This window comes from Papaver somniferum, unplaced genomic scaffold (assembly GCF_003573695.1).
Source record: "Papaver somniferum cultivar HN1 unplaced genomic scaffold, ASM357369v1 unplaced-scaffold_125, whole genome shotgun sequence".
Classification (NCBI taxonomy): domain Eukaryota; kingdom Viridiplantae; phylum Streptophyta; class Magnoliopsida; order Ranunculales; family Papaveraceae; genus Papaver; species Papaver somniferum.
This window is the reverse complement of record NW_020621603.1, coordinates 13670908-13697100: the sequence shown is the minus strand read 5'-3', so window position 1 is coordinate 13697100 and position 26193 is coordinate 13670908. Positions and strand designations below refer to the sequence as shown.

The window sequence follows — 26193 nt, the reverse complement described above, 5'->3', positions numbered from 1 at the left end:
CGGACAAAAACAAGAGAGGAGATTATTTGTGCCATTAAACTAGACATTCATCTTTGGAGTTCTTCTTCAGATATTTTCAGAGGATACTCTATGAATCAAGTCCTTTTCCAATGGGAGGAGATCATGAACGAGAGATAGACTGAAGTTGTTTTTGGTAGTTTTGAAGTCTCTGGCTTCCTTTTCTTGTAAATACATTGTACATTTTTTTTCTCTTTTAATATACCCTTTTTCATTCAAAAAAAAATCCCCTTTTACTCAATTTGTTGCGACGCATCATTCAGAAAACATAATAATGAATATCATAGTGGCATTGGACTAATCCTTCGTAATTTTGCAGGTGCTTATGAAAAAGGGAAATGTATCTATGCAAACGGATATCTAAGCTCGGAGCAGGATAAATGTGGTGGACTGTAAAGTAAATGTACTACTGGCTAGCTGCTACTATCCTGGAGCTACCATACTTTCAGTCTTAAGCTGCAATTTTCGTAAAACTTATGTCGACTCACAATTACAAGATTGATAAGCGCGCACCAAGAAAAGGGAGAAACAACATTCACTTCATTTTTCATAATAATAATCCACTATTCCACTTCATTACATTATCCATGTTTATACATAACATTCCTAGCTAATAACTACCGACTGACCAACACAAACTATCTAGTATAGAAATAGTTACCCAAACATATTGAAGACACTTGCAGTTAACCGTGCAAATCAGCCGATTCTTCAAACTGCAGGTACTCGCTCTAACTGAACGTCTTTTATCTCCCTACCCAAATGTATCACAGGGATCTCTAAGTGAGTCCCAACAGTAGATACGTCTTCGTTGTGGTGAGATTTGCAGACGAAGTAAACCACGGTTTGAACAACAAGCAAGAAATGAATCCAAACAGCCAACAACAAGTGACAACCAATTCCCACAAATACTTTACCCACCAAACTCATTTTGTTTCCATAGACCACCAGGTAACAGAACATGAAAATTATACCAGTCAATGCGATTCCAAGCAAACCAAAGACAGTACAAGAAACCCATATCTTACCCATAATCAGTACCACCATACTCTTTGCCATAACTCTTCCACCATAATCCTTTTCTAATACTGTAACTACTGTTGCGATACTACAAACAACTATGAAGAAAATTAATCCGGCGAAAGCAGGAATCGATAGACAGATTATAAATGCCAAAGGTCTAATCCTCCCTTCCTCGTCGAAAATGTTTAACCACCAGAAACCGAAAGCCACAAAAGTGTAAAAAGCCACGTTAAGGAAACACCATAAGAATGTGACAATAAGTCTCCCCCGTAACTTACCAAGTACACCAGTGACTTTCTTGTAAGTGATATCTCTGGAGGTATAGAAACAAGCAATGGTATAGATGACACTAGAAGTTGACCAGATAGTGAAAATGAGCAGCAAGATTATATAGATGGATTGAGTTATACCATAAGCGATCCATCGAGAAGTTTACTTTTCTGGGTATGTCTTGGTGTGTATGAATTTGGAGATTTGTATATCAGACAAGTAAAAGAAGGCTAAAGGGTGGAGAATCGTCAAGGTGATTTGTGAAAAGATCTTCTTGTAAGAATATTTCTACACATAGAAATATTCCCTTGGGCCACGTAATAATTTTGGTTAATTATAGAATATTGCTAAGTTATGTCGGTTACCATTTATGGGACTATTTCCTAATATCTCTTCTTTGATGGACGGTCGAGATCTAATGTTATTAATTAAATCCTAGGAACTTGGTCCTCCTTCTACCTATAAGAGGAACACAATAGCCATCGGTATTGGGTTTGGAGAATTGATTATTCATAACATAAGAGGTGAAGAAGGAGAAACCATGACCTCCACAAGGTATTACCGCTGCTACTGAGATCATCGGGGATGTAATACGGATTAACGCTAACAGGTATTTCGTATAAACTATTTTTGTATATAATTATCGTGTGATTATCATGAAGTTCAACGATCCTAAATTAAGTATCTATAAAATTAAATCTTATAGTTGGCATCTAGAGCTTGTGTTTAGAACTCATGATCGTTCGTTAATCATATGCAATAATAAAATAAAATTGGATTTGATATATTTGGTTTTCCCCTTCTGTGAACATAATCGTTCTTATGGAATTGCATTACTTTTCACATCTAATTATCTTGACCCATATCATGCTCACACTTCATGTCCATGTTTGATTTTTTATTATCTCATCAAAATCAAATCGGTTGAAAATTATGGTATACTGTAAAATTTAAGATCTTGTGGTCATTATCACTTATGATTTTCTTGCATACTTTTATATTACCTTCTTAATTTTGTAGAAAAATATATTTCAACATTAATAACCTACTTAATTTTGGAGGAAAATATATTTTAATTTAATACTAATGTCCTACCCTTTATTTCATGTAAATAAGTTAATATATCTTGCTTATTGAGTTTATTTTTGGCCTAATGGTTTTATTTTTGGCATGTAAATAAAAGAAAATCATTTTAAAAATATTATTTTTTAAATAATGGCATATAATGAGCATATGAGGTAATAATGAACGTAATAATAATGATAAATGAAATGGAAGAATGTCGACATCATGTAGTCATAAACATGCATAATTGTTCCACTAAAGTCCATATATTCTACTTGTCTTGTACGTGAAAGAGAGGTAAATTGGAAATATGATATAAATGAGAAAATATTTATTGGGCATTATATCTTTATGGCATGAATCTAAGGAAATGAAGATAAACATAATATTTTCATCACGTGAATGGTTATTAAGACATTAAAAATTGGAAACATTAATATTTTCTTGTGGGCATGTATACGTGTTAGTTAATATTAAGATAACGAGACAGTATTAATTTTAAAACTAGTGAAACCAATTTTTATTGTAAATTAACTTAAGCTTCCGCTTTATCGAAACACTAACATGATTTTTTATCGAGTTTCATTATAAATTTTATGATCAAAACCATTTTTTGACACCATTAAATTTGTGTGTGCATTATGATATGGTTTGTGTGTGTGCTTGTGCGTTATGTTATAGTTTCTCTCGCATTGTTGTTTTTCTTTAAATTTTATGGGATTATACTTAAAATTATTATGGGACTCTTTAGTTATCACCACAGAGATACTGGAGTGTTATATCTCAGTATAATCATAATGTTATTACAAGCATGTATTTGCAAACCGTAAAGTGTAGTTTTAGCAGGTATCGAAATCATGTGATAATGACATTATTTTAGTTGATTGGCTATCACCACAGTGACGTCAAATCACTTTTGGTCATGATCAAAAATTTTGTCAAATGCTTGTAATCCTGTTTTTCTTAAATATATCAGAAAAATATTTACCCACAGGAAATTGGAGTTCACATATTTAAGAAAACACTGATTGATATGATTGTTGATCATATGGATATGAACTTATTTGAATCTTGAGGGTGTCTAGTGTCATTATGTTTCACTTTTCTCCCAATGTTAATGATAATTTCAGTTGTACGTATAAAATTATTGTGCTTAAGATTCTTAGGCCATAATTCTTTAGTTATCACCATAGTGATACTAGAGTGTTTTGTCTTAACAATAATAATAATTTTATTGTAAGAACGAATACGCCAAGCCGTAAAGGCAAGGTTTAGTAGTTATTATGGCATTATTTTTGAGTTGTTTGGCAATCACCACAGTGATGTCAAATAATTTTTCCAGTCATAATCGTTATTATGTCAAGTGCTTATAATATTGTTTTTCTTAAGTGTATTAGAACGAAAATTACCCACAGGTAATCTGGGTTCACATGTTTAAGATAACATTGAAGTGTACAATATATGTTCATACATTATGGTAATTAAATAATTGGCACATGATTAAACGTTATTTCTTAAAAGTGCATAAAATAAAATTAACATAAATTAACTCATTATCTAGTTGAGTAACCTATTACGATTTTTTTTTCATATTTTCATGAATATTTTTATTATGTTGTCCAAAACTTATTGCATCCTCTATGAAATTGAGGTTTTATTTTTGATAAATTTCTTCATATTTCTGAAAATGATACTCGTTGACTATTTACACCTTTCATATTAATTCATCATATATCCGTTATTTATCATGATCTTTAAGTTTGTATCATATTTAAATGAGAGATGCGTCAAAGAATTTTTCTTCAACGAAATTTCATTATTGAATTATACTTATAGACTTGCTAAATGCTCGATTTTGTTTTACGAAAAGTTCATTATGCTTGGACATTTCAATTAAAGGGTGTTATTATTATTACAATTTATGTATGATGACATGCCTTTAAGTAAAGGTTTATGATTAATGTTTTAGGGTTACTCATAATTGTTTATAATCGGCTAATTTTATGATCAAATCAAGGATGTCCATATCATTGATTAGGACCATGCAATATCACAAGAAAAGCTAGTGTGATATTTGCAATTCTACATATTTGCTGGATTGTTTAGTTATCGCCACAGTGATGCTAAATTCTTATCTTGTAAGTGTTGTATATTTTGAGTCCTCTTAGTTTGATTTAACTATTAGAACAATGCTGCTCACAAGTAGTTTTGGTTCATAAATTTAAGCAAGCATTAAGGTTATCTAAATATTTCATATACATGTGAAATAATAGCCACCCACAAGTGACTACAACTCACATTATATTAGGTTGAACATATTTAGAATTATTGGAGTTTGTTAATACATTTTAGGACGTGAGTTTCCCACAGGTGATTCTAGTTATGGTATTAAACAAACATAATGTTGTGTGTATGAGAAGGTAAAATATGTACTAATGTTTTTCATGTCTCACATTGTTCCTTAATAAGGTTTTACCCACAGGAGAATCTTATTGAAGGTATGTGACTATTGTAAGCTTAATTGTCATTTATCTCTATTATAAATTTCAGCTTTTGTTCTTATTAATTGTAGATTATGATTATTTTGTAGACTTTTAATGGTCCAATCTTTGGAAGATAAAATTATTTATCACCTAATGATTTTTCGCGTTATTATGTAGATCTATCGATTGCATTATGAATCTCAATCCATGGATGTTTTATCGAACATTTATTATTGAAATTGAGAGGCAATTATAGATAAAGTGAAAAATCATAAAGTCTGACAAAGGTGGTGAATATTGTGAAAGGTGTGACAAAACAGGATAATATCCTAAATCTTTTGCATAGTATCTTCAAAAGTTCGGAATTGTTTCTCAATACACAATGCCAACTTATCCTTGGCGTAATGGTGTATATCAAAGGGCTAAATAATACTTTTATGAAAATGGTTAGAAGCATGATGAACCATGCATAATGGCTATACATTTGTGAATGTTTGTTCTTTCTGTAACTGTGTAATTTAAATAGATTTCCGTTATAGAAGTTTCAAAGACACACGTTGGACTAGAAAGGCCGGAAACCTAGTTTAAATCACCTTTAATATTCTAACCGAAGTATGGGATTTATTGAAATCGAAAATACAAATTTATTAATGATGGCATAATCAGTGGGAGTACGTGGATATATCTATTCAAGAAATCATGATAATGATCCCTTTATTTAAGATTTCTACAGTTATTGTGAATCTTCTCATTATCAGAATGTTAGATAATGAAAGCCCACAAATTATTGATCCAATACTCCATAATATGCCAATAAAGAAATTTTTTGATAATAACATGAACCAGTATTAAGAAGGTCTCAACAGAGATTGAAAGAAAGTTATTCATGTTGTTTCAGTGATTTTCTTATAAGAATTTATTACATTTTGATATGGAATGGCAAAGACTCGGTTTTAGGTTCACAAATATTATGTGTAATAATTTTGATTAATGGATTGATGCTATGTGAGCAAAAATCATTGGTTGAAAGTCAAGTCTCGGATATTGTTTAATTGCTCGAAAGATACAAATCAGTTGTACGAAAGTGGGTCTTTCTGACCTAATACGACTATAATAGCAATTTTAAACGGTATAAAGCGAGACTTATTGTCAAAGATTTTACTCCGAAACGATGCATTGATTATAAATAAGTTTTTCTCTAGTGTCAAAGAAAGACTTATTCAGAATTGTCATAGTATTATTAGTAGCTCAGTATGACCTAAGAGTTGCATTAATTAAATGTGAAAATAGCATTTATTAATTATAAATTTTAGTCTACAAATTTTAGAAATCAAAGTATGAAATTTAAGCATCCTCCCATAATGGTATATGAAATTCAACAAAACTATAAATGTTTCAAGTTTTGGATGAATTATTACGGATTTATGCATATACCTCAAGATCAGTGGGAGAAATTCATACTCTTGGTCTTGTATTTTAAGACGTACTACCTACGAGTAGTGATCTTGACTTTATGCATATCTCTATAGTTTTTTGAAGTAAATGATATGAATGAAGCTTACCATGTGATAGTAATATCATATGGATTAATAAAGCTCTCTAATAAGGCATATATCGAATATTCAAGAAACTTTGAGATAATAACATATTTAACAGATTTTATTTCATGTTGGATAGAAGATATAAATTTAATCTTCATTACGTCTTAATTCTGATATGAAACTTATAACAAGTTGTTGATATGTTAAAGAATCGAAGAACAAATTACAGGAAAGCTATCAAGAATTTTGAGATACTATTTTAACTTCTGTCTTATAATTAGTTAGCAAACCCAACAAGAGTTTATTGGGTTTTTCAAACTTCAATTTTTTTGGATGTATGGATTCTATAAAGGAAGAATCCATTAATACTAGTCCCACAATTGAGTTTGAATATTTATGACTGCGATACTTAGAGACTTAAGGTTTTTTCTCGACATTGCTGAAATTTATCGTCTTAGTTTCGCAGCATTAAAGCACGATATGATACAAAAGGAACAAAACACATGAACCTTGAGTATATATGCGTGAATCAAGAAATTCAGAAACAATAGTTGTTCATGTATCAGTTAAGCGCAATTACATTGAGAGGTGTACTTATTGAACAATTACATTTTAAGACCTCTTAAGAAAAGAATAAAATCTTAGGTCTGTGGGAGTAATTGATTATTAAATTCAGCTAATTTATGTGCTTGTTTTTGAACACTTTATGAGCTCTTATTAATGTCGTTCTGAATTATTTCAGTATCCATGTTTAGTATACACTTATGTAAACGGATGAATGTGAACAGAAATTGTCTTTCTTTTGAAGACATCACTGGACCATTATGATATCCCAATTTAAGGCCTAGTTAAGTAAGTTATTTGTGTTGTGGTACATGGAAGAGAACATGTTGATAACAAGACAACGTGCAACCGCTATGACTCGCATGATTAGCTTAGTTGGCCAAGGTATTACGTTAACCTTTAAATTTTGTTAGCAATTACGCGCGCCTTATGTTTTTCTACGATTAACCGTTAAATAAATTATCACATGGACCAGTGGGAGAATGTAAGAATATTTCTACACATAGAAATATTTCCTTGGGCCACGTAATAATTTTGGTTAATTATAGAATATTGCTAACTTATGTCGGTTACCATTTCTGGGATTATTTCCTAATATCTCTTCTTTGATGGACGTTCGAGATCTAATGCTATTAATTAAATCCTAGGAACTTTGTCCTCCTTCTACCTATAAGAGGAACACAATAGCCATCGGTATTGGGTTCGGAGAATTGATTATTTATAACGTAAGAGGTGAAGAAGGAGAAACCATGACCTCCACAAGGTATTACCGCTGCTACTGAGATCATCGGGGATGTACTACGAATTAACGCTAACAGGTATTCCGTATAAACTATTCTTGTATATAATTATCGTGTGATTATCATGAAGTTCAACGATCCTAAATTAAATATCTATAAAATTAAATCTTATACTTCTTGTTCAGTGTTGTAAGTTTGAATGCTTCCTTATAAATGGCAAAGAACCCCACCGATTTATTTGCTGGTTCTCTATTCATGATTCTTCTTCAATCCTATAGAGAGAGAGATTCAGAGAGAGATAAGAAATTGAAGATTGTTGCCGAAGAGAACTAAAAATAAGTGATGGACTGGAGATATTAGAATTGGATGAATTCAATAAAGAATGGGTAGAATGGACAATGTATGTAGTGCGATGATGCAAGTGAGAATAGAATGAATTTCACTCTGGGGGGGGCTACTTTTGCCTTCAATTTTTCTACTTACAGTAGAGTTCCTATTCACACTGCAACTGAAGAAAGTATTGCCATTGCCATTTGAGGAAAACCTCCAAACGCGTTAGCTGAGAAATTTCTGTGAAATTACTTTATTTCCATCTAAAGGGTAAAGAGTGGGTGCAACAATAATGTAATGGAAACAAGTTTTACTTGTCTGCTAAAACTCTCAAAGAGCAGTAAATGGGAAACCTACCATCTGACACAAAATTGACACGGTATGACTTTAATGCGAACCCCAAAAAAACTACCCCGCTTATGTGTCGGGCAGGTACTGGTCTATGGTGGTTCAGCCGATCTCCAAGGCAGCAACTCTGGCACCAATTTCCAGTTCTGAGACCAACAAATTTGCTGTCAAACAAAAATTTCCTCCTAAGTTTGCTATATTCATTTGGATATATTGCGTCTTTTGTAGTGTTTCTGGAACTTCAACTCATTTGTTTTTGCACTGCCCCTTCTCTTGTGATGTCTAGCACTTCTTCTTGATAGTGGCATTTCACCTTTCCATTTTCAGTTGAAGCGGCTTTTCATGCTTCACCATTTCTACTCAATTTGAAGACCTTTGGAACTTTAGTCTACCTGCAATATACCTGCAATATACCTGCAATATACTGGTGCACATGCTTCCTTGTAGAAGCCCATTGAATTGTTTGCTGGTTCTCTATTCATGATTCTTCACTCCTATAGAAAATTGAAAGATTGTTGAAGAGAAATACTAGAATCTAGTGATGGATAAGGAATGGGTGGAATGGACAATGCATATAGCGGGAAGATGACTTTTCACTGCTACTGAAGAAAGTAATGCCATTAGAGTGAAACCTCCCATTTTTTTTTTGTTTTTTTGATAAATAATGTAATGGAAACAGTTTTACTTGTGCAAGGTGTAGGAAAATTTCCTTTACCCACTCTATTTCTAGCAATTGGCCTTATGTATGAATAATGGTTGAGTGATGCGATGTCAAAGAGTAGTAGTAAAAGAAAACCACCTTCTGACATAAAGTTGACACCATATGTTTTATCTATTTTCCTTTTGAGTGAATAATTTTGCATCAATGGTGCCATCCCCCCCTTATTGTTGTTGCTGACACTATAGTGCATATCTTTAAGTACCTAACCAGGTATCACAGTGGTCCAAGTGATGCGATCACCACTTTCTCAGCATAATACAAGCATCAGGATTCCAAAAAATACATTTGGATTAGGGTATTATCTACAACTTAGCAACAAGCATTTTATTCTGGCACCACTGTACAGTTATAGGAAAATAGTTGGCTTCTGGAAACTCCTGTATCCACTACCCTCTTCTATATAATATTGGGAAATTGCAGTCCCAGCTAATTGTGGTGTTCCTGAAACTTAAAGTCATTTGTTTTTGCGATGCCCATTCTGCAACAAGTGGTTGCTTTTGCCTACCACAGAAACGGGAGACATAGCTACCGTTTCCTGTGCTAGTCAGCCGTGTGATTAAGACTATAAAATACAAATATACTGCAAGCTGACTGCTAATAACCTGGAACTACCATATTTTCATAAGAAAATGTATGTACTGTCAGTCTTAATTCATTTGAGCTGGATTTTTCAGTAAAACTTTGACTCACAATTACAAGATTGATAAGCCCGCGACATATCAAATAGGAATCATGGTGAAAGTAGAGTGATACAAACTAACAGATGAAAGGAGACAAGACCAGGTTAGAAACAACATTCACTTCATCATTCATAATAATCCACTTCATTACATTATGCATGTATTATAATGGATTGCAGGCTAATAACTACTCGCTAACCAACACAAACTATCTGATATAGAATTATGGAAAAGCTTACCCAAAATACTTAATATCTCTTATATATAGGATGAACTAAACACCCAGACATATTGAAGATGTTTCCAATTAACCGTGCAAATCAACTCAAACTGCAGGTACTCGCTCTAATTGAACGTCTTTTTCCTTACCCAAATGGATAACAAGGATCTCAAAGTGAGTCGAAACAGTAGATATGTCTTCGTTGTGGTACGATTTGCAGACGAAGTAAAGCACAGTATGAACAACAAGCAGGAAATGAACGCAAATAGCTAACAACAAATGAAGACCAATTCCCCCAACTACTTTACCCACCAAACAATCTCCATAAACAGACAGGTAATAAGTAAAAGATATACCAGTAAATGCGATTCCAAGCAATCCAAAGACAGCACGAGAAACCCACTCCTTACCCTCAGTTAGATCCATACTCTTCCACAAGGCTTCGCTACCATAACAGTCCTCTTCTAATACCGTAACTACTGTTGCGATGTTACAAACAACCATCATGTAAGCTAATTCGGCGAAGAAAGGAATAGCCCAACAAGTTATTAATATCGAAGGCCAAATCCTCCGTTCCTCGGCTCGAAACGTTAACAACGAGAAACCCAGAGCCAGAGAGGTGTATATAGCCAAGAACAAGAAGCAGCATAAGAATGTGAGAATAAGTCTCCCCCATAACTTTGGAGGTATACCAGTAACCTCCTCATAAGTGATATCTTTGGAGGTATAGAAACAAGCTACGGAGTACACAATACTAGAAGTTGAATAGAGAGTAAAAATAACCAGCGTGAATAAGTGAAGGTATTGGGCTATAGTTAACAAATCGAGCCATCCAGGAGTTTCTTCTTTCGAGTAAGTCAAGATTCCTATCTCAGACAAGTAAGCGAAGGCTAAAGGGAGGAGAATGGTTAAGGTGATTTTTGAAAAGATCTTCTTGTTTAATGTAAGTTTGTAGGCTTCCTTGTAGATGCCAGAGAACCCCGTTGATTTGTTTGCTGGTTATCTGTTCATGATTCAATCTAGAGAGTGAGATAAGAAATTGAAGATTGTTTCTGAAGACAACTAAAATTTAGTGATGGACTGGAGATATTAGAATTGGATGGATTCAATAAAGAATGGGTGGAATGGACAATGTATATAATGCGATGATGAAACTGAGAATAGAATGACTTTCTCACTTTGTGGTGTGCACTACTTTTTCCTTTAATTTTTCTACTTACAGTAGAGTTCCATTTCAGTGCAAGTGAAGAAAGTAATGCCATTGCCATTTGCAGGAAAACCTCCAAACGCGTACTCTAAGAAATTTCTGTGAAATTACTTTCTTTCTATCTAAAGAGTAAAGAGTGGGTACATAAAATTAATAATGTGATGGAAACAAATTTTACTTGTCTGTTACCTTTTGTAATCAAGTTTGTAAGAAGTATCCTTTACCCCTGCCTAGTGCATTCTATTTCTAGCAGTTGGCCTTATGAATAATGCTCTACCTAAAACTCTCAAAGTGTAGTAAATGGGAAACCCACCTTCTGACACAAAATTGACACCGACTGCATGACCCCAAAAAAATACCTTTGCTTATGTGTTGGGCAGGTACTGGTCCATGGCGGTTCAGCTGATCTACAAGGCAGCAACAAGCATTTTATTCTGGCACCACTGTCCAGTTCCGAGACCAACAAATTTGGAGTCGTCTGGAAACAAAAATCTCCTTCTCAGGTTGCTATATTCACCAGGATATATTGCACCTTTCCAACTAATTTGCTTTTCCAATGCCCCCTTGTGATGTCTGGCACTTCTTCTTGAAGAATTTACAGTGGCATTTCACATTTCCATCTTTCAGTTGAAGCTGCTTTTCATGCTTTACAATTTTACTCAAGTTGAAGACCTTGGGAACTTTATTCTACCTGCAATATACTGGCACGACTGGGTTAGAGAGGAACACAGTATCTTTAGCTTAGAAGAACCAAAATACTACTGCAGTTAAAGATGCGCGCGTTCCTCTCGAGAAAAAAACCTGAAGGACTATCTGAATCAGGTCCAAGCTGTTCATATCAAAGAAAATGTGCAATTGCCTGGAGCATGTGAGTTGCACTAGAAATGAAACGAAAATGGGTAACAAAAAAATTTCATTGATGAAATAAATATACAAGAGCTCTGTCAACCTAATTAACTCAACAACAACAACAGAAACTAAAAAGAAAAAAAATTAATCTCATTTTTCGCCAAAATTTTCTAGAAAAACTCAAAATCTAGGTAAGCACCTGATGAACTATCTGAATCAGTAGCTCCAGTGTCAGTTGGTGACCTAATTTTTTGATCAACAAAACTCAACTCAACTGGTTTTGGTATTTCTGGAGGATGAGTACTGCGTATGAGAGCCCAGTTAACATTTTCGAAGAAAGGATGCTGTTTGATCTCTGTTGCACCCCTTTTGTATCCTAATCTATGTTGAGGGTCTTTCACAAGCAAGCCCCTGATTAAATCTTTAGCAGCAAAACTGATATTGGATCCTTCTGGGAATTTCAGTGGACGACTGACAACATTGAACAATGTTTCACGGTTACCACTCCCTCTGAATGGTGTTCTACCGTGAATCAACTCATATAGGAAAATGCCGAATGTCCACCAATCTACAGCACTTCCATGACCATTGCCTTTAATAATCTCAGGAGCTAAATACTCATGTGTCCCCACAAATGACATTGATCTGGCATCAGTCGGTTCTGCAATAAGAACAGGAAGAGAATCCATACTATGGTGGTTCATGTTTGTACCTTCATTCTTAATCTTCCCTTTCTTTGATTTTGACTTGGAAATTCGGGGCGTTAAGCATGAGGGCTGCAAACAAGCTGGTTCCACACAAACTGGCAGTTTGCATGATGGATCTATGCAGGCTGGCTGTATACAGTAGGCAGAGATTCTTCTAGATGATTCTGTACCGGCCTTTATGAGGGTTGGGTTCACGAGACATCTCAGTGATAAGTCGAAATCTGTAAGCATGATATGGCCATCCTCCCTCACCAGAACATTTTCAGGCTTTAAGTCCCTGTACACCACACCCATCATGTGCAGGTACTCTAGAGCAAGAAGCACTTCTGAAACATAAAACCTGCAATACAAAACAAAGAGCTCCGTTAGAGATTTATAGTTAATGAATCAGTTATACCAGCCATGAGCAAAGAGACTGCAAATGATTCTTAAGTGTTTCGAGTCTTCCAACATAGCACGTCAAGGGAAGAATTTAGAGGCATGTGTTTGACATGAAACAGACTCAACTTACTATCCAAACCTTAAGTCATGGACTCTTAGGAAAACAAACCTAGCTTTGAGCACCTAAAAGACTAGTTAAGTTGAAGGCTTGAAGCATATAAGGCGGCAATAGAACTATACAAGAAACCTGATGTTTATTCCCAAAGCTTTCAACAATGCAACTGAATTATTCTCTCTTTACAAATATGGACTATCAAACACTATTTGTTTATTGGAACCTAGAGCCTGATGAAAGACAGCTGACTATGCTGGTACAATAGTACAATGGTGGGGTGTCAATCTAGGTTATCCACTTTTCTTTTAAGTTGCTTGGGACAAGGAACTTAACTTTTTTGTTATGAATGTTACTGCGCTGTGAGCTCCTAGATTTATTCACTGGGGCCTTTTATAGATAAAATCCTGATTATGAAAACAAACATCAGTTCCTCAGGTGAATTACAAACCGGATACACCAAACTGACTGCATACAGGGAATCATGCTTTTACCAAACACACAACACTAACACGATCACACGCTTTATTCCTTTTGTTTATCAGGATCAAATGCTAGCAAAAACGTTGGAGGAGGATACAAACTCAAAATCAGAAAATACCCAGCAGTTTCCCCAACGAATAGAAGTTTTACAAAATAAATGACTTCAACTTAGAACCATGAAAAACTTTCTCAAAGGAAATACCGAAATTATCTCGTTTCTCATGTTCTATCTATAAGATAGTCGAGACTAAACAACAGGCATTCTGAGAATGCTCCTTCTCCGGTTGGCTGGAACCTCAAATCATCATATCAATTCAACATAAAAATTTCTAGCATAAGGGTGGGGGAAAGCCTAATTGTTAACCAAAAAGCAATGACAGTCCAATTAAACATTTTTTTTCTTTTGACAACACAAATAGAGTGGTCTCATTCAATTTCATGATACTTAGAGACATCAACTTGTAATACTAAATTGTTCAAAGTTCAAACACTAGCTGCCACTACAAGTTTAAAGATTTATCAACAAAATAAAATCCACTCCATAAATGAAAAACAAATTACCCAAAAATGAAAAAACAATGATACAAAGAACTACTAACCTTGCGGCGTGCTCCGTAAAATGTTTCCCAGGCTGTCTCTGCCGAAGCGTATGTAAATCTCCACCACTACAAAACTCCATAAGCAAACAAGAGAATTTCTCCGTCTCAATATGTGAATAAAGAGTAGGAAGAAATGGATGATCCAATAACCCTAAAATCTCCTTCTCAGTTTGAGCTCTCAATAACTTTTTCCTACCTTCTAATAACCCTTTATCCATAACTTTCATAGCAAATAAACAACCCATACCCCTTAACTCAGCTAGATAAACACTACCAATGTCACCACAACCAAGTTTCTTCAAAAGCCTAAAATTACTTAACCCTAAAACCCCAGAAGTAGATTTTACACATTGTATTGCATCCCATCTCAAATCATTACCTTTATGAGGTTTACTAGGACAAAAATTGTTCCTTTGATCATCAATACTGAAACTACTGCTAGAACTCAAACTATTCTTTTCACTTTCTTGTTGATACTCTAAAAACAACTGCTGCCCCCCATTTTGATTATTAACAGTTTCTTCAATCTCAGATTCATCAAATTTCTTCCCCCCAGAATCAAAAAAACACCCATCACTAGTTTTATAACTACTGATACTAAAATTACTAGAAGAATTAGTATTAGTAAAATTAGTTGTATTAGTAGTGGTAGAACTGCTTAAACTAGTTTTAAAAGTAAGAAGATCTTCTAAACTAGAACTCAAACTTGATGATCTTAATGGACCACTTTTACTTACTATAACTGAATCTGCATCTTCATTGCTGCCACCACCACCATTATCAACCATTTTTTTTTCTGGCCTGAAGAAGAGAAAAGGGTTTGTTATTTTTTCAGTTTTCACTGTTCAAATAGAAATGTGTTTGATAAAAGGTCCGAAAGAGAGAAACTTTTATTTAGTAACGAGGGTTGAGATGTCGAGGTGGTCAAAGAGAGATAAAAATTGCTGTTTTGAAATTCAAAAATTAAGCGGGTTTTGGTTGGCGTAGAGAAACTCAACTCCCAACGGGGGGGGATATGACTTGTATTAACGTTGGGTTAAACCCTAGAAATTTGGCAAGCAGCTTATTAGTCAGTGAGTCAGATAAGACTCTTGGGAATTACGAGTGAGCACGACAAAGCTTTTTTTGAGTCTCTCTCCTAAACCGTTATTTGTCGAAACTTGTAACAATGATGTTACACCCACCGGATAAAATTAAGAGAGACATTTGGTGAATCTTCGTCTGAATCTGACTCATGAAGCTGACTCAGAATTTATTTATTTATTTTTTTAATCTGGGGAGTCGAGTACAATATACCTGAGTCAATCTAACTCAAATATTTCTGAATTAAACTTATGACTCGATTCAAACATAATGAAACAACAAATCTGACATCTGATTCAGACCGAGCCAGATCCAAACGATTCGACTTTCACCCTTTGGATCTAGCCGTGAAATTTTCTACGATCAGTCCAGCAGTGTTGTTGAGAATACCTCAATTTATTTATCCAGAGATATTCACGGTTCTTAATTTATTTAGCTGAGCAACAATTTACTTAGAGTTGTTATTAGTGAATTGAGTATTAGTCAAAGCAATTTGTGCTAGAGTAGTTACCTTAAAGAACACATAGTGTAATTTAAATGCTTCAGAAAAAAAATAGTGCAATTTAAAGTTTTAGAGTAAATTTTTGTGAGTTGGTCAATGATTTGAATAGAAACCCTCTTAATTATGATATATTTTCCGGTCACGGGCTCACAGTTTCCGAAAATGCTAAGCTAATCTTAATGGCATAATTTGCATATCAGATGGTGATACTAAATTCCATTAAACCCACTGTGAAAGTACAACCATATCAAACCATTAACGACATAAAGTACTTGGTACTTATGTGGTAGGTATTCTAGACCAACAAATGAAATAATAGCTCTAATTATTTCATGTACCTACAACACTCCCAAATGCTCGAAGCATCGTTGGTGGCCCATTTTTTGGAACTGGCAGCGTATATTCTTTAAGGGTCTTATGATTTTCAGAAACTCTCTTTTGTAATTGTAAGAGAAATAAAAATGCATATTACTAAAAATTACCGATTAAGAAAGAAAAACATTCACATTCCTGCGGTGTAAAGGGGGTTCGATACTGACCAAGTGTTTGGCCAATTTTAACTGTTGGTCACCTAAATCAATATTATCTCTATCACTGAGACCTACAGTTGGGTAAAGGGGTTTTAGCCCGGGTAACCTTCCCAGTCTACAAGCCAAAAAAAAAAAGTTCTACTCGACCAAGGTTTCTACTCTGGTCTTAAAAGGAAATTTATCCTTCCTGAGTCCGCCCATGATCTCTATCTGTTGTAATTTTCTACAAAAAACAAAAAAGCACCATTCGTAAGATTTAAAAAATAAAAAATGCTACCTATAAATCCCGTTAGATTGGTAAAGAGAGAAGAAAAAGTATCCCGATTTCGATGTAAATAGGATTCGAAATTCAGACAGCTTGATACAACCGCCAAATGACTGACCAATTTAACTGTTGGACACTTAAATCAATTGTGTCTCCCTGTGCTACAAATTTCTTTTTGAAATGAAACAAAGAAGAAAAAAAGATCCTCTCTGAAAGGAAGGACAAATTTTATTTTTCGAATTATTGTTTTTACACATTTATCAATAATATTTTGTCAACTTTTTTTTGTTTTCCTCTTTTATAAAATAAGGTGAAAGCGGAAGAAAAACAAAATCTTCAATTTCTTAAAATCTTTTAAATTAATTTTTGTAGAAGTTATATTAAGATGTCAAAAGAAAAACAATGTTACCTTCTTTTTTCAAATTAATTTGTTTTCCTTGGTTTGATCCTTGGTGTTTTTTTTCTTTTTAATATAATTTTACCTTCGGGAACAAAAAAAAAATCTTTTTAATGTAAGCTTTTCTTCGGAAAAAAAACGAAATAAATACGAGACATCAAAAAAATACTTGTTCAATTTAATTTTTATCCTTACGAAATATAATTGCGAATAAAAAAAATAAGAGATAAAACAATACTTCTGAAATGAAATTTTCCCTTTCCTCTAATACCAAAAGTTTTGAGAAAATCTGGGGAAGGAACTTTATAAACAACAATAAGAACTAAGAAGCATCGCTACAATTTGGGTTCACATCAATGTAGGGCCGGAATCATAACTTGCAACACATTATCCATCATCTATAATTTGGTAGTCAATTTTTGGCTCATGAAATTCATTGTCAACGACGAGATCAGGCCGTATTGAATTCTTCAACAGCCTAATTAAGAGAAAGAAACAGAAAGGAAATAAATGATTTTGTGGCAGTCTTAATTGATGGTATCTTCATGTTGCATTCAAACTTTGATGATAGCAATTGGTTCTCTGGCGGGCTTTTATCATTTTTTGCACTTTAAATTTCTTTCATTAAGGTCAAGTTGAAAAGGAAAAAGATAAAGCCATGCATGAAGATGCAAACATGAGCTTATTGAAAAAGAAAAGCAAGAAACAAAGCAAAAAGATTAACAGATTTTCGAGGCATATAGGTGCTTTATTAGAAGAGTGCGAATTCACTGACATTTTTATTCTCACACTATCTGAGTTTCAATGATTTGATTTTCAAAGTGGTAAATGGTGTATTATTATACGTCTCGAGATGTGCTTATATTTATGGATAAATAGAATTTTATAAAAGAAACTTATTCCCAAAATATTAGCTTCAAATCCTCTAATATTTAGACTTTTTTCAAAAATAAAAAATGACGTCCAAAGTGTGAGAATAAAAGTATGAGTGGATCAGACCTCTACACTTATTATACTCTTGTAGAAAATAAAAAGAAATACTTTTGTAATTACCCATTAAATCGTTTTGTTAAAAAATCATCGAAACTTCACAGATATTGTCAAATTACTTGTTCTTTTTCGTCCACGGAGAGCAAATCAACAACGGATCCGGCCAAGTATGGAGTAGTGAATACTTGCGATTAATTTGGACAAGTTTGGTGAATTTGGACGCATATGTTATAAAATTAACTTTTTAAGTTATTCTGAGCGAACCAGTGAAAATTTGTGGGAAAAAAGTCTGGCCGTGTTGTTCGGAACTTTTTGATCTAGCAACATCATATGATTAACCAATGGGAACTACAAGCACCATTTAGCTAGAAAAAATAAAGATTCTTATTTATTTTTTTTGCAGATATCACCGCGACTAGCACGACTAGCAATGCCTAAAATAATTGGATGTGACGTTACCAAATAAGAATATATAACATCATGCGAGGATTAAAATTCATCCTTTCTTATCAGATGGATAAAGTCGCATCACTGATGTGGAAAAGCAGGACAAAACTTAGGGCGCTTTAGTTTAGACATCCGAGCATTGGTTATACGGGATGTGCAACGGACGGACGGTTGCGGATTAGGGGTCACCAGCGTCCAATCCGTCAAAATTGCGGATTTGGAAAATCCAACCGTGTTCGACCCAATCACTCGCGGATTTCACACCGCGGATTAGCGGGTGATACGGGCCGGACGCGGATTAACCGCGGATTTAGTCAGGAAAAAAAAACGGACCCAATCACAAAATTCCCTTACTGCTCCGCGGTGCGGGTATATCCGCGGATTGCGAAGTCCACTGCAACCAACCCGTGTAAACGTGCGGATTTGAGAATCCCATCCGTGTTCGGCCCCTAGTTTTTGCGGATTGGATTTCATCCGCAATTTTGTGGACGGATACGGATGAAATCCGCGGTTCCGGATTTTTTGCACAGCCCTAGTTATACCACTCTTCTGCCAGGACCATTTTTCCCTTTGCCATTCTTATCGATTGGATAAAACAACGTCACTTACTGGCACTTGCGCGAAGATAGACCCCTGGGAAAAGTAAAACGGAGATAAGAAACCGGAACAAATCACCAAGAGATAAAGCCTAAATGTGGTCAATTTTTTTCTTACACGATTCTTTCTTTCTCTTCTTGATATCTAAAACTTTTTATAAAAATCATCTTTCATCTCTGTGCTTCCGAGTCTTCAAAAGAAAAAGTAGATTCGTTTGGAAAAAGTCATTAATAAGTAGACATGCATGCTTTTACTTCATAGTCATACTACATGCTTACAAACACATAAACGCTTAAAAAGAGGTGCACAACAAAAGAAATTGGAAAAGAATAAAACTTTTTGGTTATCATGCTTGCCACATCAAATTTAAGGCCTAGCTAGGTTTTTGTCGCCTTACACCTGCGAGGAATAAGCCAGGAAATTGTTCGATAAGCCTTTGCTTTCGAGTTCTCTACGCATGTTTGTATTGGTTGTGCTGTACCTTGTTCTTATCTCCCACAAACTCGCAAACAATACCCCAAGGTCTCCAACATACTTTACATGTCTTTAACCAGATAATGTAAGAGCTGCAATGGATATATAATGTGCTTCATTTGAATTTTAAAAGAATGCGTCTACGTACAGTCTATGCACAATCCTTACTCCTTAGGAATTCCTAGAAGGGCCGGCCTTGAGCCAAAGTTGACGAAGTTCAATTTTGGGCATGAAGTGAAGAGGGACATCAAAAAAGTTACCCATAGTGGGGATTTTGCTTATAAGACACCAGTCTCTCTTAAATTTCCTTTGTAATTTGTAGCAACTACAAGGGCGGCAAATTGGAAGTTTAAGAAGCACCAGATGACTAACTGTGATGTATGGCCGCGTGCTAAGAGTGCTTCCCCTCTAGTTTGATGTTTGCAATTATGCTATCTACAGTAAGACTAACTATACGTATGCCTATAATCTTAAACTGCCGACTAATAAATTACAGAAAGCAAGAAAGAAAAAAACAACTATAATTTTTATTTATTTTTTTACTGAATCACCAACTTTATTAATTATTAAGAAAAGTTACAAGAAAAACAATCTTACATTTGATGCTGAATAAAAGGAGATCAAAAAAATTACAGAAAACTAAACTAAATTCTTAACAAAATATGAAGTAATCAACACTAGGCATTTCAATTCTTTTAAGAAAATTTGGCCTGCCTATATGGCAAAGTCTTTCTCCCGCTAACATGAGAGCACCTCTTTTAGCAGTTGTGTCAGCAGAGAAATTTGCTTCTCTAAAACTATGCTCAAGCCTGACTTCTTGTAAGTGTTTCAGAGCATTCAACCATCTAATCTTTAAGAACCATGGAATTTGATGTGCTTTTTCAGTAATAACAGAATTGGAATCTAACCTGATAATAATCCTTTGACATTTCCACAAAACTGCAAGCTCAGCTGCACAAACCACTGCAAAGACTTCTGCAATATAGTCGGTTGCAATGCCCAAACCTCCAATTAAAGTACCAACCACTTGACATAAATGATCTCTAGCTACAATCCCAAAACGTGCAGCACTTGGATTACCAATGGAAGCACCATCACAACAAAAAAGGATAAAATCCTTGCTAGTGGGAAACCACTGACAGGCTTTGATGTTCTGAAACTTAGAATGAATTGAACCCAGCTTGAAGAAGGTAATAATCTGCTGATCATAGTTTTGATTCCATTTAGTACCATTCATTCTTAAGCCACCTTCCTGGACCAACTTCAACAATCTGAACTTGAAACTTGGAATGCTAGGAACAATACCTTCAAAGAATCTTTTATTTTTTTGAAACCGTATTTCCTTTATACATGTGCAAGCAGCTGTAATCCAAATTTGTTGTATTATTGGACTTTTTGTAAAGGCACTTTTCCATAAATCATCAAAACATGTGGGGATTGAAAAATCGAACTGAAAACACAACCAACTCCATATCTGCAAACTAAACTTACAATTCCAGAGCAGGTGATCCATACATGCTGCCGAGATTCTTGCTGCAAAGCAGAATTCTGAAGGGTTAAATGCTATCATACATGCCATTGTCCCAAGTCTTCAACACCACGTGTCTTATTGCACTAGGTCTAAAGATGCTTGGGATATCTTAGAAACCGTATTTGAAGGAAACTTCAGTGAAAAGGAAGCTAGGCTTCAAAACCTTAATTTCGATTGGGAGAACCTTCGTATGGCAGATGAAAAAACATTTGATGAGTTTAATCACAAAGTGTCTGAAATTGTTAATGCATCTTTTGCATTGGGTAAGATTATTCCTGAAAAGGACATTGTGATGAAAATTCTCAGATCGTTGCCATCTAGATACGAGTATAAGAAGCATGCCATCGTTGAGGGGAATAACCTCAATAATCTTTCCAGAAACACCTTGGTTGGGAAGCTAAAGATCTTTGACCATGAGCATACATCCAAAGTCGGTAAGGATGTTGCCTTTAAAGCACAGAAGAGCACTAAGTTACTTGCCAAAGGTAAAACTGTTCATGTCTCTGAGGATGATCAGTCTGAGAATGATTTTTCAGATGAACACCTTGACAAGTCGGTCTCCTTGATCACAAGACAGTTTAGGGATCTTCTGTTGAAGAGAAGTAAACGGTTTTCAAGAGACAGACCTCATGGTCGCATACCTCCTAAAAACAGGGATGCTGACAAGGCTGATGACGAGGACATGCCTCAGTGCTTTAAGTGTAAGGTTTTTGGAAATTTTGCTAACGAATACCCAAATCGTAGAAAATACACTGGGAACAAAGGTCTAGCTGTAACACTTGATGAAATGTCTGAAACCTATGATTCCGATGAAGATAGGAAATCAAGTGTAGGTCTCCTTGGTGAAAACATCGATTTTGGTAATTATAGCAATACATATATCAACCTCAATGGGTTCGGAGAAGAAGGAAACCCAATCAAGCTGGAAGATTCTCTAACTGGAAACCCTGTCAGTAATATTTCAGGATCTACTGTATGTCTAGATGCTTGCACATCTCATATGCCTGAATACTATCCAAGTTTGACGTGCTCGTTTTGTTCGATGAAGGTACACGAACTATCAAGGTGATACAAATACAAGCACCAAATAAGGCACGCCATCAAACTCCAACGAAGAGCAGATCAATTAGCAAGGAAACTGAAACTTGCTTAGAAGACCGCTGAGGTATGTAGGATCTTATCTTTTTCTAAGAAGTTGGTTTCCAGGGATAGAGTAAGACCATTTGAAAATAAAGTATGGTCGAATCGTTTTGATAGACAGAAGTCTGAAGATTCCTCTCTTGAGGAAAATGGTGGACAAATTGTTGTTCACCACAGCACAAATTAATTGTGTTGTTTGGCAAATCTTGTCTCATGTGCATGTTCAAAAGAGACAATATCATGAACGTACAGTCTTTAGAAAAGGGTGTTTTCTTAGGTTTGTTGTTTTTTGTCTATCAAATAAAAGAAAGGGTTATTATCGACAATTGTACTCTTTATAGGGTTTAGAGTTGAACGACCACGAACCTGTTTATAGGTTTCGAACCCTACATTACTTTTTCCTCCTTGATATTCTTTGTATCTCAAGACTGTTTAATGAGATTGTGAGTTCCATCCACAAAAATCAGTTGGTTATAACTGTTCACAAAGCATCGTGTCTATGGAGAGAAAAGATGTCAACATGATTGTTAAATCTTCAATCAAGGAAAAAGAAAAATCTCCTGCAACTCCATCCTTGAAAAAAAAGAAGGAGGAATACAAGAAAGCCAAAGGATGTGCCTTCTAACTCTCAGAAGTTTTCCGATGTTCTTGATGAGTTGAAGGAAGTAAGAAAAGAGATTCGTGAAATAAAGGCTTTTGTGTCAAAGTCCTTAGAAATTCAGAGAGCCCTGGTACGACATAATCAGTCAAGACAGTTCGTTGATACAAACTCCTATCTTCGCGAACCGTATGTTCCAATGGCTGTTGACAACAAGGAGTTCGGGAATGATGCTGAATTTCTCAAAGCCATTGTCGCCTAGGATGTCTTATTTTTGGATTAGTTGGAAGAATAACTAGTGCGTTGAATAGCGATGATTGTGACTACACATAGCTATTTTTGTTTTCATCTTCTTATGTTTATTTTTAGGTTTATTGGTTATTAAATTCTAAAAATATTTGGAGGATGATGTTATTGCAGTATTGATCTTTATGATTTTGTGATATTGCAATTTATTTATGGGATATGTATTGTTTACGTACGTGAACTTGAAGGTCCCATATTGCGGTCAAAAGTAAAGTCGTTCATGAATCGGTATTCATATTGATGAAAGGATGAATGGACTTTTGACATTTACAAAAGTTGTGCCTATGCAGTCATGTATTTGATGAAAAATAGGATGATATCTTTTGTCTGACAAGGATAAAGTCTATTATGTCGTTATGATGGAAAATAGAATAGATCATTGTATGTTATCCACGGTATTGATCTTCATTGATCCATCTTGTTATGTTTTACCGTGAAGGCTCCATTGTGTGTCTTATGTTGAGCACGATACAACTAAGTCGGTTATTCTTATTGGCTTGTTGGTTGTTCCATAAGATGTTATATGTCGAGCATTAGGAACTTAATTAATCAACCGGTTTGGTTATTTAGTTTGTACTCCATAAGTTTTCTTTCTTATGTCGAGTACATGTACGGTTAAGGTTGTCATATTCTATGATGAACTTAGTCGGGGTTCCATAAGTTCTCTTATGTTGAGCCCAAAATAATTAAATTGATTACTTCGGTGATTAGTTTGGTTGTTTGTATTCCAATTAGATTAATTACAGGTTCTCTTGTAATTAATCTAGTTGAGTTTTCATATATTCCACAAATTCTTGTGTTGAGTATATGAACGGCTATACTAATCATGTTCTATTGGTTAATGTAGTCTTATATTCCGTAAGGTTTTCCTTATGTTGAGTATGTGAACGATTAAGTTAGTCATCTCCGTATGATTACCTTAGTCGTAGCTCCGTAAGTTTAATTATGTTGAGAACTTTCAATTAAATTGATCACTTTTGTGGTTTGATTTAGTTGCGTTTTTCAATTCAATTAATCATGGGTTTACTTGTGATTAATTTGGTTGAGCTTTGGATATAGAAAATCATTCCTATGGTTTTTGGTGTCCAATTTCAAAATCCTTCTTTTCTTCCGAAATTAAGGTCGCTCTTGTTGTTCTTTCGGGAATGACATCAAATGGGGGAGAGTTCTTTTGAACTTGTGCTTAATGGTAATATCTTGCGGGGTGTGCGGTTGTGGAATTTTATAGGGGTTATCTTGTATCTTAAAATTCCTTGATGAATGCATTTAGCTTCGGCTTTATGATTGCATCTAAATTAAGTTGGTATGTATTTTTGTTTTAGTCTATGAAATGTCTCTTGTGGATATTTCATTATGATCCCGTTCTTGTACCTTTGCCAATTTTATTGACAAAAAGGGAGAGAAATAATGTAGTTCACACTACAAATACATATGGTTTTCGGATCATTGTGTAAGGGGGAGTGGTTTCCATGATCGAGATGGAGTATTGACTAAGGGGGAGTGATACATATCACCGTAGTATTATTGTTAAAGTCGTGATAAGTTTGGACTTTGATATTACATAATAATACTATGACATTATATAATAATGATCGAGAATCTCGATTTCTCTCATTGTTATAGCTACGGATCTTCAAAAACGGTGATGCTAAACTTACAACCTTTGGGATCATTGGAGTAATTGGAAGGACGAAGATTCCAGGGAACGTTGAAGATTAGACTATGGAATAGGATCCACTAAAGTTTATCTTTTCTGTATTCCATATGTATTAATAGTTTTGTCACTAAAATTGACAAAGGGGGAGATTGTTAGAGCATAGCTCGGTCGACCTCGCATGCGTTTCTATCTCAAGCATGTTTGTCAATGTTAGTGATCAAAACTATGAGTCTTGATTTCTAGCCTAAATAGCTAAGTCTCGGACTAGGATAGAAAAGTGTAGTTGAGCTCAAGGACTTCATGGTGATTCATCATACAACGACGAAGATCTATACAAGGAACCGTGGAACTTCATCAACAAAAAGGTATATAGAGACTTGAACTTATCTATCACTCAAAAGTCTATCTATTCTATCTCCTACTTCTTATGAGACAAAAGTCGTATGCTATATAGACTAGATCATACACATTTGACATTTCGAGCTGAGCATTCATTGCTTATCTTTTATCTCGAAATCGTGTGTTGGTAAATCATTTTTGCTTTGATCAAGTTTATCTTCACCTAGTGAGGAAAGTCATGAAAATTTTCAATCACTTTGAGAATTGCTCTGATGTGAATCGGTCTATGAATAACGGCTACATAGCGTCCTCTGAGAATGTCTCAATGATTGAAATGAGAGTTTAGATTACATAACCATGTATTCCTTGAACCGAAGTTTTCGAACTTTGTTGATCAAGAGAAATCGGGAGATTGTGGAATTGGCTTGTCAAGTACGCGAACCTAGTCCGCAGACTCAGTCCGTGAACTGTCGGAAGTTCTCGACCGATAATTTCTGCTGGATTTTCCAAAACTCGTTAGTGTGCTAAGTCCGCGAACTCAGTCTGCGAACCCAGTCCTCGAACTGGCGGAAGTTCCCTTTCTGAGAATTTCTGCTGAGTTTGGAAAACTCAACCGATTAACTTAAGTCCGCGAACTTGTTTGTGAACTTAAGAGGTTATGATCTAAAGATGTGCTCTAACCATGAAACATTAAATTACTAATGAATGCTTTATGAAAACCGTGGCTATAAAGTTCATGAGCCGATTCAATCGAATCGAATCATCTTTGTTTCAATTGTGTCTTGTGTAGTTACATAAGATCTCATAGCAATTGAACAACTATTTAACTAGTTCATTTGAGTCAATTGAACTAGTTATGGTGAAGAAGAACAGGGTTAATATGAAATGCTCATATGGTTAACCTTTTGGGTTACTATGTTGAACCAACATACACGTACACATTTGGGCATGGTTTTCACAAACCCAGTAAACGTCTACCCAAGTGTGTGTGACAAG

General features: G+C 34.9%; 3 protein-coding genes across 3 annotated transcripts; all 3 read right to left on the bottom strand.

The window, feature by feature from the left end:
• Positions 1–729: 729 nt before the first annotated feature.
• Positions 730–8864, bottom strand: LOC113331330. Its single transcript, XM_026578049.1, has 2 exons — positions 8797–8864; positions 730–1354 (listed from the first exon to the last, which is right to left on the bottom strand). Exons 1-2 carry the CDS (start codon positions 8862–8864, stop codon positions 730–732), a joined length of 693 nt encoding a protein of 230 aa, XP_026433834.1.
• A 1244-nt stretch (positions 8865–10108) lies between these two features.
• LOC113331329 lies at positions 10109–11236 on the bottom strand. The gene is made up of 2 exons (XM_026578048.1): positions 11224–11236; positions 10109–10740 (listed from the first exon to the last, which is right to left on the bottom strand). The coding sequence occupies exons 1-2, from the start codon at positions 11234–11236 to the stop codon at positions 10109–10111; spliced, it is 645 nt and encodes a 214-aa protein (XP_026433833.1).
• An 886-nt stretch (positions 11237–12122) lies between these two features.
• Positions 12123–15129, bottom strand: LOC113331328 (serine/threonine-protein kinase D6PKL1-like). The gene is made up of 2 exons (XM_026578047.1): positions 14342–15129; positions 12123–13106 (listed from the first exon to the last, which is right to left on the bottom strand). Exons 1-2 carry the CDS (start codon positions 15127–15129, stop codon positions 12230–12232), a joined length of 1665 nt encoding a protein of 554 aa, XP_026433832.1. The 3' UTR covers positions 12123–12229.
• Between the last annotated feature and the right edge of the window lie 11064 nt (positions 15130–26193).

Bases quoted from the DNA above. Each gene is read 5' to 3' on its own strand.
- LOC113331330 (XM_026578049.1), bottom strand. From the start codon at position 8,864: ATGAATAGAGAACCAGCAAACAATTCAATGGGCTTCTACAAGGAAGCA. The intron at 1,355-8,796 runs GTATATTGCAGG...CTATACCTCCAG, and splicing joins TGTGCACCAGTATATTGCAG to AGATATCACTTACAAGAAAG.
- LOC113331328 (XM_026578047.1), bottom strand. From the start codon at position 15,129: ATGGTTGATAATGGTGGTGGTGGCAGCAATGAAGATGCAGATTCAGTT. The intron at 13,107-14,341 runs GTTAGTAGTTCT...TTTGTATTGCAG, and splicing joins TTTACGGAGCACGCCGCAAG to GTTTTATGTTTCAGAAGTGC.